Source organism: Pituophis catenifer, unplaced genomic scaffold (genome assembly GCF_029215685.1).
Source record: "Pituophis catenifer annectens isolate HBS135680 unplaced genomic scaffold, rPitCat1.0.hap2 SCAF_3, whole genome shotgun sequence".
NCBI classification, from domain to species: Eukaryota; Metazoa; Chordata; class Lepidosauria; order Squamata; family Colubridae; genus Pituophis; species Pituophis catenifer.
Window position 1 is genome coordinate 149,800,381 of NW_027256883.1, and position 13,539 is coordinate 149,813,919.

The following is a 13,539-nucleotide window of genomic DNA, read 5'->3' on the forward strand; positions in this document are numbered from 1 at the left end:
ATACTATGCACTTTGCCTCTCTACTGCTCCAGCTACTGTCCTCTACAGCTGGAATATTGCTTGCTTCACTAATAACACATTTTATTTCCCAATGGCTCAAGGTATCTGACAGACTTTTTGCTACTTTAGTTTTATAATGACTCTTTAGTTATAATGACTTAGGATGACAGTGATTGACCAAAGATCAGTTAGTGAGCTTTGTCACCAAATGCATATTTGTACTCAGGTCACCTTAGTCTGGTGACACTCCAACTAATAGAGCTTCACCCCAGGCATGGCAATAAATGTCTCTATTAGGAATGCAAGAAGGCACACACCCTCATATCATGAGCCTAGCCCCAGAAGGTTCAAGGATGAAACTTAGATGTTGCCTTTTTTACACATGCAGAATAGGATCTTACATGGATGCTCAATACTACTGAATCTAGATATCTAGCTGTAATGTAATGTATAGTATATGGGGGATCAAATGATCAATTAATACTATTTAATATTAACATGCCAAGAATTGTATTCCAAATACTAGGTGGGACTAGAGATAGGCATACTCAGAAGGTGACTCCATTCTTTGGAACTGGAAATTCCCAGGGGGAATTTGGTCAGTCTCATTCCTCCTAGGGTGATCATCTTGTAGAGAAGGATGGTACTTTTTGACTGGGAGGTAGTTTTGCTAGCAAATGATATTTCATTTGTTGGTGGTGACCTGCTCTTAACTGCTGCTGCACATTTATTCACTTGTTGAGCTTCATGGTTAAGTGATTGTTTGAATTTAAATTTCCACAATCTCATCCAACCATCTAATTTCTAACCACCAGTCCATTAATTAATTCATGGTAACAGAAGAAAGAAGAGAAGCCACTTTTTCAAATCTTGTCATAAATAACATAAGGAAAGCCCTAAATTGGTCAAACCAGTGACCCATTTAAAGAGGAGTGGAAGAAGCTCTTTAATACAAGAAGAAATGTGGGGGAAATGGGAATAAATTTTGCAGTGTTATATTTGATGACAAAACAACTGTAGTGCCCTCCTACATCTATCTTTCTATCTCTATCTCTATCTCTAATTAAGAGAAGTATCCATTCTCTTCAGTATTTACGGTATAATCAGCACAGTATTTGCTGTTGATTTGGGCAAGGGATCAAATAAGGTGTGTATTATGATCTCAAACCTTGTGACCATTATACTTTGCCAACATCAGGACACGTGTAAAAAGCTGTAAATCATATTGTAACACCATCATTTTTGTCATTTGTGCTGGTGGGGGGTATTGTGGTTTATTCCTGATGCCCATGCTTTGGTCATTTTCAGAGAACTGAAGTAAAATGATCTACTTGCCAGATCTTGAGGTGATAGAAAACTAGCTGACATAAAATGTGTGCTGCCCTCAATAGCCATTCTGATGCTAAGTCTTCATTTGCAGTTTATAGGACACTTTAAAAGCAGCCATTGCTTGATTCCCTTGCTTTCTTTTGTTTTTTTAAAATCTGCCCCAGCAAATATTACCAGTCAGTGGGAAAACATCCACTGCTTCTTAATTTGAGATGAGGCTGGGGCTGGAGAAGGCAGACTTTGTCCAATGGCTAGATTTGAGAGTCTAACCATCTGTCAAAAGTTGCTTTCTTTTCTCATAAATATTTTTTGTGAATGCATTAAAGAAAGCCTGACTAGATCACAGTCAGCTTCTTTTAGGCAATGCTTTAATGGTATTCTGAAACTGTGTTTAATCTTGCCAAAAGTGGACCAATTATTAGATGATATCAGATTTTTTAAAAGAACAGCTAAGGTGGCACAGTGGTTAGAATGCAGTACTGCAGGCTATTTCTGCTGACTGCCGGCTGCTGGCAGTTCAAGTCTCACTGACTCAAGGTTGACCCAGCCTTCCATCCTTCTAAGGTTGGTAAAAAGAGGATCCAGATTGTTGGGGACAATATGTTGACTGTGAAATAGTTTAGAGAGGGCTGGAAAGCACTGGAAAGCAGTTTATAAGTCTAAGTGCTATTGCTATTGCTATCAACCAAAGCTGGTGTCAGAGGTGTCCGCAAAGTGTGGTTAAAAAAAGTAAAGATGACAGCCACAACAAAGTGAAATCAAAGTTCCAGCTGTTATATGCTTCAATCATACTATAATGGCTGCCATCTTAATTTTTTTTCACTATACCTATAGACACTTCTCATTGGAAACATGGTTCATCCATTTGGGCTATTTGTAAGTTTGCAAAACACTTCTTTTTTATTGCAAAAGTTTTACAATTACATTTTCACCCCTTTTCCCCCCCCCCCCACCTTCCCCCCCAAACTTCCCAACCTCCCTAACCCTCCCTAACCCTCCCCTCCCCCCAGACTTCCCTATAATATACTCATACTCATAAAGAACCCTAATATAACACTTATATATAGACTTGAACCCCTCCCTCCCCTGTATAATGTTTCTCTTTATCTCATTACATTAAAAAATTTCTAGTACATTATTTTCAAATAAAAGCTACTTGATACTTTTTAGTTTGATATTTGTTCTGAACATATTCTATCCACCTTTTCCATTCCCACTCATAAATCTCTTGTGAACAGTCTTTTAAATATGCTGAAATCTTCGCCATCTCTGCAAAACTGGCCATCTTCAAAGTCCATTCCTCAATAGTGGGCAAAGCTTCATTCTTCCAATATTTACCTATCAACAATCTTGCTGCTGTTATCATATACAATATCAATTTTGTTTCACCCGATGTAAAACCCTTAACTATACCCAATAAAAACAGTTGTGGAGAAAATTGAATTTTTTTCTTCAAAACATTCTGCATGACCCACCAAATTTTTATCCAAAAAGCCTTAACTTTCCTACAGGTCCACCAAACATGATAATATGTAGCATCTAAGCAGTCACATCTCCAACATTTTGGCTGAACATTAGGGTACATACATGACAACTTTTTGGGATCTAAATGCCATCTATAAAACATTTTGTAAAAATTTTCCCTCAGGTTCTGCGACTGTGTAAATTTAACATTCTGAACCCAATTTTTTTCCCATGTTTCCAGCATCACTGGTTCTTCAAAATTCTGTGCCCACTTAATCATACAATCTTTAACTAATTCGGTTTCTGAATCCCTTTCTAGCAAAACATTATAAAGCCTTTTGATATGCATTGGACCTTTCTCTTTTATATGTCTAACCAATTCTTCCTCATGCAACATAATACCAGTTTTTTGGTCCTCTTTCCATCTCAGTTGTAATTGATTATATTGTAACCAAGTTAAATTAATCCCTTCATCCAACAGTGTCTGCAATGTCTTCAGCTGCCATCTGCCCGCATCTGTAAAAAGAACCTCTTTATATAAAAACCCCCCGAGTGACATTATATTTGTATTCCACAAAGTATGACCAAGATCCAGCCATAGCGGTATTTTATAATCCCATTTGAGTCGGTGCTTCTTCCAAACTCTCATCAAAGAATCTCTAAGTATATGACTTTTAAATACTTTATCCACTTTGTCGTCGTAAAATAAGTAAGCATGCCATCCAAATTCAAGATCAAAACTTTCTGCATTCAATATTCCAGTCTTTTTCCTTCCAAACCAATCACTTGTTAAAGTTAAAGCTGCTGCATCATAATATAGCTGTAGGTTTGGAAGTTTAAGACCTCCTCTTTCTGGAACATCTTGCATAATTTTCAATTTCACTCTCGGCTTCTTCTCGTTCCAGACAAACTTATTCACTCCAGATTGCCAAACTTTCAATTGTTTATCACTTTTAAGCACCGGAATCATTTGAAACAAAAAAAGAAATCTTGGCAAAATGTTCATCTTAACTGCTGCTATTCTTCCAAGTAAAGACAGCTGCAGTTTTTTCCAGGTCTCCATGTCTTTCTGCACCTCTCGCCACAACACCTCATAGTTATTTTGAAACAATTTCATGTTTGATTCTGCAACCTGAACTCCTAGATATTTTACCTTAGGTACAGTCTCAAAACCTGCCCTCCTTTCAAGCTCATGTTTACGATCTTGTGTCATGTTTTTAACTATCATTTTAGTCTTTTTTGGATTCAGTCTAAAACCTGAAACTTTACCATAGTCTTGTATAATGTCCTTCATCAGGATTATTGATTCCATTGGTTGTGATAGGGTAACAACCAGATCATCTGCAAATGCCTTTATTCTGTAATCCTCTTGCCTAATCTTTATACCTTTCAAGATATTAGAGTCCCTTATTGTATTTAACAAGACTTCTAGTGTTAAAATAAATAAAAGTGGGGACAACGGACATCCCTGTCTTGTTCCTTTTTCAATTTTAAACTCTGTTGTCAGGCTTCCATTAATAATAATCTGTGCCTTTTGCTCTTGATAAATTGCTGAAATCGCCTGTATAAATTGATCCCCAAAGTCCATCTTTTTTAAAGTCTTTAGTAGAAAATTCCAATCCACTCTATCAAAGGCCTTCTCTGCATCCAAAAAGACCAGCACTGCAGGAATCTGTTTATTCTTCTCAAGATATTCCAATAAATCTATTACTTGCCTTACATTGTCCTTCATATGTCTGCCCTCGATGAATCCCGCTTGATCCTCATGAATCACCTTTTGGATTACTGGCATCAACCTGTTGGTTAATACTTTCACATAGATTTTATAATCTGTATTCAAAAGAGATATTGGTCTATAATTCTCTGGTTTTTTAGGACCAACTTGTTCTTTTGGTATCAAAGATATGTAAGCTGTTGTCCATGATGGGGGTATTTTACCCCCTTGTTGAATATTGCAAAATAAATCTCTAAGTTGTTCCACCATTTCAGCTTGCAAAGTTTTGTAATACACTGCGGTCAAACCATCTGTACCAGGAGCTTTGGCTGTTTTTAACTGTTTAATTGCTACTATTATCTCCTCCTCTGTTATAGGATAATTCATTCTTTCCTTTTGTTGGTCAGTAATTTTTGTAACTCTTTTATCGTTTAAGTATTTTTCTATAAGTCCATTCTGCACCTCCTCTTTGGCATATAGTTTGGTATAATAGTCCACAAAAGCTTCTTTAATTAATTTTTGTTGAAAAATTTCTTTCCCTCCAATATCAATACTATCTATAGTCCGTATACTTTGTTTTTTCCTCAATGTGTAAGCCAACCATCTGCCCGGTTTATTAGCGTTACAAAATGTATTATGCTTCACATATTGTAAGTTTGTTGCAACTTGTTCCGCCATAAGCATTTGAAATTGGTCTTTCAAAAGTTTTATAGCACTGCTTATTCTTTCATCTGTTGGGTTTTTAATAAGTAACTGTTCTTTATTCTTTATTTCTATTTCCAATTCAGATCTTTTCTTTTGTCGAAACAGTCTATGTTTAGAGTTCATGTAGATAAGTACCCCTCTCATATAAGCTTTACTTGCGTCCCAGACAATTTCAATTGGGGTACCTTTATTCGAGTTTATTTCAAAAAATTCTTTCAAGTGCTTTTTAAGTTCTATTGTATTTTTTTCATATCTAAACAAGTTCTCATTTAATCTCCAAGAACGTCTCTCAACCTTATCCATCTCAATTTCTATCCATACTGGGCTATGGTCAGTCAAAGTTCTTGGAAAAATCTTTGTTCTTTTTGTCTTGACAAGTAAATCATCTGACAACAAGATAAAGTCAATCCTAGAGAAGGATCTGTGTCTATCAGAAAAGAAAGTGTAGTCCAGTTCTTTTGGATTATGTATTCTCCAAACATCTTTTAGTTCCATATCTTCTTTCATGTCAAAAAAAGTCTGTGGTAGTCTAATTCTAGACTTTGCCAAACTCTTTTTATCTAATTTAGAATCAATTACTCCATTCCAGTCTCCCATAATTAAAATAGATCTGTAATCCCATTGCAGTATTTTAGTATGTAACATCTTATAGAAATGGTCCTGTTGTTGATTGGGAGCATAAATTCCAATCAGAAGAATTTGGCCATTTGCTGTAAGCAATTCAATTGCTACAAACCTACCATCTTCATCTGCTTCTATAACTTTAGCTGTTAACTTTTTATTTACATAAATAACCACACCGTTCTTTTTTTGCGAAGTTGAAGATATAAAATGTGTTCCTAGTTTGGAGTTTATCAAATATTTTTGATCTTGAGTTGTGATATGCGTTTCTTGTAAACAAATTATATCATTATTAAATTGTTTCAAATATGTAAATAATTTCTTCCTTTTCTGTACTGAATTCAACCCATTAACATTCCAAGATAAACACTTAAATATCACCTCCCTCTTTTGGGAGCAAGGAGCAGAATAATTGAAGGTCATCCGAAAGCTTCGATCTCGCTCCCCCCATGGCTCCAGTCTCTTGTGCAATACTCTTAGCTACCTCCTTATCTTGCCTTTGTTGTTGTTGTTGCTTTTGTTTAAGTAACTTAGATTGAGCTCGAGTTATATGTTGATCCTTAACTTCAATCATCTGAACCGAATCCAAGATTGGAGAAGATTCCAGCAAGGGCTCATCTAAAAAAACTCCTTCTGCACCTTGCATTTCCTCTAAATCCTGTTTAGACTGTCCTTGCAAATCTCGTTACTTCTTTTTTAAAGCCTTTAAAATATTTTTAGTTTGGAACATCAGTTGTATGAAGGTGAAATTCTGGGTGAAACATCAGTAGACATTCTGCCACTACTGAAGGGCGATGTGGGCCTGAAGCAGTCATGTATAAATGTTTCTTGTTTTTGTTGATCCACTGTCTACATCCATTTCAAAATACGGATTAGCAAGAACAAGGACTTGTGATATTGGGGATACCTACCATAAGCAACATACAAGCTTTATTGCAACTAATAGTAGTAATAGAAAATCTGTGCTGTCAACAACGGCAAGACTTTTACTTCAATGCAGAACATAGTGCCCTAAGGCTAAGTCAAGCAGTAGTCAGAATTTGAAAAGTAGGATAGCCAAAAGTCATTAGAGGTCACACCTGTTATTATCCAGAGGGTGGCTCTGGACATGCCATTTGGCATTGTGAAGATATTAGATTTCAGCATTCTCCAGCTGCTTGGTCTCAAATCTAGAATTCTGACATACCATATTCAGAAGCTAGGTGGTGCCCACTCTGTAACAGATATACAGGGAAGACCTGTTGGGATTGCTACCAGCAACAGGACCTGATAGTAACAAGCATTCTCTTCACACACCTTGAAACAGCCTGTTAACCCCTTCCACTTACTGGTGAAGGAGAAGGCATTTTCTGCTACAGTATCCTCCAGGCTTTAGGACCCAGTAGAACATTGTTTGCTTCACACAGAGGTAATAAAGGGCCATGATTTTCATGGACAACTGGCTATGAAATCTCAGACATGGGCTCACAGATACTGAGAATGGAGCTAACCTGCAAAAGGCAGCCAAGCAGGTGTAGTTTGATAATCTACGCCAGCTCTCACAAATTGACATTTCATTATAGGGGATATTGTTGGTAGTGAAAATTCCAGCATCAGATATCTTGTCGAGAACTGACATGATTGCCTGCAGTCTTACTATAAGAATGCAGGATATTTTTACCTTAGGTAATGGAAATACAAGTATAGGAGCAGAGGCACATCAAGCTCAGTCTATCTTGTCCTGTGACAACACTATGGGAAATCCATTTGCCTATTGCTTAACAGCTGCCTAAATACAGGTGACTAGATATGGATAAAGATCCATCACAAGTTCAAAATGCAATGTATCTGTATTCATGATTTTAGCTACAAACTTCTTGAGGTCAATCTTGGAACAACTTGTTCCCTTTTCTGGTAAGTCTTTGGATAATTTTCAGGATGAATTAAGGATCCCATGAATGTGCTGGCTAGCCTAGCGAACTCAAGGGTGAAGGCAGGGACTACTGAAAGCAATGCTTTCTTAAAATGAAGCGATGGTTCTGGGATTGTGGGTCTCATCAAGGAAGACTGAATTGTTAAATTAAGCATCTGCAGCAATAACAGCAGAAATAGCAAGTAGGGGGTCTGGTTCTTGCAGTGTTTTCAGACAACAGCTACACAAGGCTATCAAGAAAATAGGTTATTGGATAGTTCTAATAGTTCTGTGCTACCCAAAACAAGACAAGACAGACAGGTTTACTTCTGTTTTCTTAGATTTGGCTAGTTCTGGCAGTTACCCAGTAGCACAGTCTATCATTGTCCTGTATTAGAGTGTTTTCCAGGAGAGGAGACATAGTGATATCCCATTGTTCATTTCTGAACCATTGCCCAACTTTCTTGATCTGGCACTGGAGGCTAGTGAGACTTATAGCAGCAATGCTGCAAACATCCCATAATTGGTAATCTTCTTTCACGCTAATCTCACATTTCGTCCTTTTTAAATGTGTATGTTTAATGGCACTTGATACCTGAAGACACTGCTGACTGCAGAGAAGCAGAGCAATCCTAAGTACCTCAGTAAGTTTCATGATGTTGAGAAGGGTTACTCTCTGTTCAGGAATAAAAAAAAATAATTGTTGCAAACCCAGAGTTGCTTTGAGATGGGTAGCATATAAATGAAATAAATAAATTCCTTAACTCTTTTAAAAAAATCCAAAAAGTATCATTTAAAAATATCCTTTTATTAAATCAACTCAAAAGCCACCCAATTTGATACTTTGTTACTACTGTTTTTATGTCTGCTTAATCTCCAATTATACGTTCAGAGGTGGGTTTTAACATCAGAACGCCTTCTTTTCAAGTTAGGAAGCAACTCTTTGTTTGTTTGTTTGTTTATCCTTGCAGTTGTGGGTGCAACTTGAAACCATTTCAAGTACCAGGTAGAGCTTTCTTTGAACACAGCCCTCCCACATTCCATTCTAGATTCTGGGAGCCAAAATTTTAGGACTTCCTGGCTACTTGCTTTTTCCCAACTCCACTCCTGGAGAGCTCATCATAGCTTTCACTTGCTTGTGAACTTAAACCAGAGAGGGATGGGCAACTTTACGACCCGTGGACTTCAACTCCCAGAATTCCTGAGCAAGCATGGCTGGCTAGCTCAGGAATTCTGGGAGTTGAAGTCCACAGGTCGCGAAGGAGCCATAGTTACCCACAAGTGAAAACTCCTAAAAGAACTTGGAACTTCGCTTTCGCGAGGTGCGTTTTAGGATCGGCTTGTTTAGAGTGTCGGATTCATTCAGTTCCTTAAATTGGGAGCGGCAGGGTTAAAACACCAGGATAGCAGTCAAATGTGTTGCGACTGTTGGCGATCACAGCCCGTTTAGTAGGAAGCCGCCGTTTGCCCGCAGATCCCGCCGCTAATGCGGGAAGCCTTCCCCTTCTCCTTATCCCACCTCGCCTCACAAGACTCCGGTTGACTCCTCGCCACCAGAGGACCAAAAAACCAAAACTCCCATCTAACCAGAAAGAGCACCCAGAGAAAAAGTCTGGAGTTCCTGGCGGGAATTGACTCAAACGTGACTTTATTTTTATTTTTGAAGACTAAAGCGGGAGAAGAGATGTTAAAATATTAAAGACGGGACATCACTAATAAGTAAATGAACTTTCTTTTTTAAAAAAATCCCTCTTGCGCTGTGGTTCCAGTAGGCACCGAAGGGTCTCGGCGTCCCCTCCTCCTTTTTAAAGAAATACCACCGTCCGCTTTTCTCTCCGCGGACAGAGTGGCACAACGATCCCGAAGAAGTGCCTTTTTGGTTTTCAAGTTCGGCACCCCTCAACCGGGGGGCTACGGAAAGTTTGCCTCAGAAAAAGCGCGAGGAGGAGAGCGGCGCGCAGGGATAAAAAGCTTTTTCCTCAGCCCTCGCGAGGGTCTCCCTGGCTCTCTGAGGCGCGGCAAGGGGAAGGTTCGCGGCTTCCAAAGGGAGTCCCTCCGACTCGTAAAAAGCCCAGTGGTCACCGCAGCGCTGGACTCGGAAGAGACCGCCTTTGATGTCAGCGGGACTCGCTTCCCAGCCACGGGAACACCAACAGGCTGCGGCAACGAACCTCTCCCTCCCGCCCCCGCGTTTCCCCCTCTCGGGAAACGCTTTGCTGAGCAACAGGATTCTCGGGGGCGGAGGGGAGGGCGCGAGAGGCGGGTGGGGGAGGATGAGGGTCACGTGAGCGTCAGCCCATCACACCCCTCCCCCGCCTCCTCTACTCTGTCTCAACCCGAGAGTCCGCACTGAGGACTCTATTCCCGGGCATTGAAAGAGGTGAGATGGAGAGGGAGGGGGGGAATTAGAAAGCTACTTTTCAGTCCTTCGACTCCTGATTGGCCGTCTGCCTTAGAATCAGGCGACATTCTTCCGGGAAAAGCAAGAACAAAACATCATCGCTTTCTTCGCGGGCGGGGAAGGTCGCTTCTCCCTCCAGTGCGCCTTCTTATCTTGAAGTTGGCCCTTCGGAGCGCCGTCCCCCCTCTTTTCCTCTTCGAAGCTTGGTATGTCCCGTTGCAGGACACCTTCCCCCTCCTCCTTGTCCGGTTCCTCCAACCCCGCTAGAGCGCTTAAGCGGGTAACCAGATATTCAAAAACAATACGTCAGCCCACAATGCCCTGCACGGAGCTCAGGCATTACCTCATCCCACAATGCCTTGCGAAAAGGGGCCGACAAACTAATCGGGGTGGGGTGGCCATGGAGATGGGCGCCTTTGCAACAGGCTGGCCCAACCGCCCTCCTCCCCCTGAGAGGCGACGGTAGCCAATGGGAAGGCCCCGGGGTGACATCATGGGCTATTTTTAGTGGGTTACTGCTCTCTGATAAGTGTTGTGCTCCACGCTGGGAAAGAGCTCAGAGTGGGATTGAGTGGCGGCGGGAGAAGCGACGGTGGCAGCGCTCCTGTCCGGCAGGAGGAGGAGAAAAAGAAGCCCCAGCGGCCACATCAGGGCCAGTTTCAGCTCCAGACGCCACCAGGGCCCGGGCGGCTATTCCTGAGAAACTGACGCTCAAGAGAGCGAGCCGGCGCTCCCTTGTTACAAAGTCGGGTCGGGGTCGCTGCTATCCCTCACAGCCGGAGCGCGAAGGCTGAACTTGCCCCGGCACCCTTTCCTTTGGAGCGCCCGAGTGCTTTGCCTCCTGGACCGCTTCAGCTCTTCTCGTCTGGATCCCGAAGTTGCCGAGCGTGGGAATCTCTTCTTTTTCCCCCCACCAACCACCCCCCTCCGCTTCTGTGAACAAGAAGCGGGGCGATCTACTTGTGGCAACTTTTTTTTTTCCCCCTTTGCTTTTCTGGCTGGGACTTTGAGGTGATCTGCTTTATGACAGCCGCTGCGAGAAAGGAGAGGACTTAGACAAGTGGGTTTGAAACTCGGAAACGCTCCAGACCGACCCAGGACACTCCCACGAGGAGCGCGAAGGGGCGGAGGAGGGGAAAAAAAAAGGACTCAAAAAGTTTCTGGATTCCATCCTTGTCCGGAGCGATAAAGAGGCCCCCCGAAGGTGTCGGCAGCATTATTCCTTCCTTGGACTGAGAAAGGGAGTCTGAATTTGAAAAATAACTTTTATTTGGGTCTTCCTCCCCCATCCCCTCCCAACAGTCACAGTCGGGAAGTAATGCGCATGCTGGGTCTTTGAGGTGAAACTGTGTTTGTTCGAGTCTGACTTTTTTCTAGCCAAACTGGGGACTCGAATCAATGCCTTGTTGCAAAAAAGTAAGACTTTAATTGATCACTTTTGAACTGTGTCTTCCTTGTTGAAAGAGTGTTGTTATAAGAACTGTTCCTACTTAGTAACTGTGGCAGCTGTGAACTTCTTTAAGTTGTAACAAACCGGCTTCCTTTCCTAGGTCTGTTTTTTGGGCTATAGGTGAACAAACTTGTGGACTGTATTCTATGACTGCAAAGATGGAACCTACATTCTACGACGATGCCATCAATGCTACCTTTGTGCAGCCAGAAAGTGGTGCTTATGGATACAATAATCCCAAAGTTCTGAAGCAGAACATGACTCTCAATCTGGCTGACCCTTCCAGTAACCTCAAGCCCCACTTGAGGAACAAAAATGCTGATATCCTGACCTCTCCAGATGTTGGCCTCCTCAAGCTGGCTTCTCCTGAACTGGAAAGACTGATTATTCAGTCAGGCAATGGACTGATCACTACCACTCCGACCCCAACCCAGTTCCTCTGTCCCAAAAATGTTACCGATGAGCAAGAAGGTTTCGCTGAAGGCTTTGTCAGGGCACTCGCAGAGCTACACAATCAAAACACCATGCCGAGTGTTACCTCTGCTGCTCCGCCTACGAACTCCGGCATGGCCCCTGTCTCTTCCATGGCTGGTAACAGTGGCTTCAATGCTAACATGCACAGCGAGCCGCCTGTCTATGCTAATCTCAGTAACTTCAATCCTAGCGCACTCAATACAGTGCCTTCCTACAATGCAAACAATCTGGGCTTTCCTCCACAGCATCATATGAACCCCCAGATGCCAGTGCAGCATCCGCGCCTCCAAGCTCTGAAAGAAGAGCCTCAGACTGTCCCAGAAATGCCAGGGGAGACTCCTCCCCTGTCCCCTATTGACATGGAATCCCAAGAAAGGATCAAGGCAGAGAGGAAGCGCATGAGAAATCGAATTGCAGCCTCCAAGTGCCGGAAAAGGAAGTTGGAGCGGATTGCCAGGTTGGAAGAAAAAGTAAAAACTTTGAAAGCCCAGAACTCAGAACTCGCGTCTACTGCCAACATGCTGCGAGAGCAGGTTGCACAGCTGAAGCAGAAGGTCATGAATCACGTCAATAGTGGATGCCAGCTAATGCTCACACAGCAGTTGCAAACTTTTTGAAAAGACTAAAAAGTAACTTTAGGATGATGGGGAGAAATTAAGGAGAGGAAAGCGTTTGGGAGGCAGAGCCCCTCCACCCACACACACTTGTGGTGGGTGGAAAGAAAAGGCCGAAAGGCATTGATTCCGAAGACTGCCACCCCCGAGTCAAATGCATGTGTGGAGATACTGGTGTGCCTTCTGGGTGAGGTGGTGGCGTATCAGTTGACAGAACAACTCAGCAAAACAGCTGAGCTGTTCCAGCTCAGATAAGGCATGGATGCCTTGTGTTTGTCTTTCTTTTTCTCTCTCTTTTTTAACATTGACCAAGACTTGCATGGACCTAATATTAAATGATCATTCAGTATTAAAAGTTAAACTGCAGTAGATACTGTAGATGGCTTTCTCTTAGTACTCTTTTTTTTTTAAAAAAAAAAAAACAAAAACAAAAATAGGGAGGGTGTTTTGGGGAAGCTAACAACAGAAACTGAGCTATACTGCCTGTCTGAGTTGTGTATGTACATATATATTTTTTATTTTATGACAACTGATTAATGTCAAGTAAAACTACTTCATGACTTTGTAAGTTATTTTTTATGTTCATTTGGGTTCCACCCAGTATTGTTTGTAAATAAGAGATTTTTTAGCAACTTTTGAGTTTTTTTTCCATTTGTAATAAAGTATATAATTTTTTTAATGTTTATTTCTGAAACAAAAGAAAGGGTTGATCTTATTTAAGAAAGCACCAGTAATCCTTACTCTCTTTTGATTACTATCATTTAGATTTCAATTCTACACACTTAATTTAGGAACAAGTTCTAAATTATTAAATTCAATGGGGCTTACTGCTGAGTAGACATACAAAAAAAAAAGATACTTGTAAATCAGGCATAT

At 41.3% G+C, this 13,539-nt stretch overlaps 1 protein-coding gene across 1 annotated transcript; it reads left to right on the forward strand.

Annotated features, from left to right (window-relative positions):
• The first annotated feature begins 10,686 nt into the window (after positions 1–10,686).
• JUN (Jun proto-oncogene, AP-1 transcription factor subunit) lies at positions 10,687–13,338 on the forward strand. Its single transcript, XM_070941295.1, has one exon. The coding sequence runs from the start codon at positions 11,722–11,724 to the stop codon at positions 12,664–12,666; it is 945 nt and encodes a 314-aa protein (XP_070797396.1). The 5' UTR covers positions 10,687–11,721; the 3' UTR covers positions 12,667–13,338.
• The last annotated feature ends 201 nt before the right edge of the window (positions 13,339–13,539 follow it).

Excerpts from the sequence above, each read along its gene's own strand:
- JUN (XM_070941295.1), top strand. The coding sequence starts at position 11,722 with ATGACTGCAAAGATGGAACCTACATTCTACGACGATGCCATCAATGCT.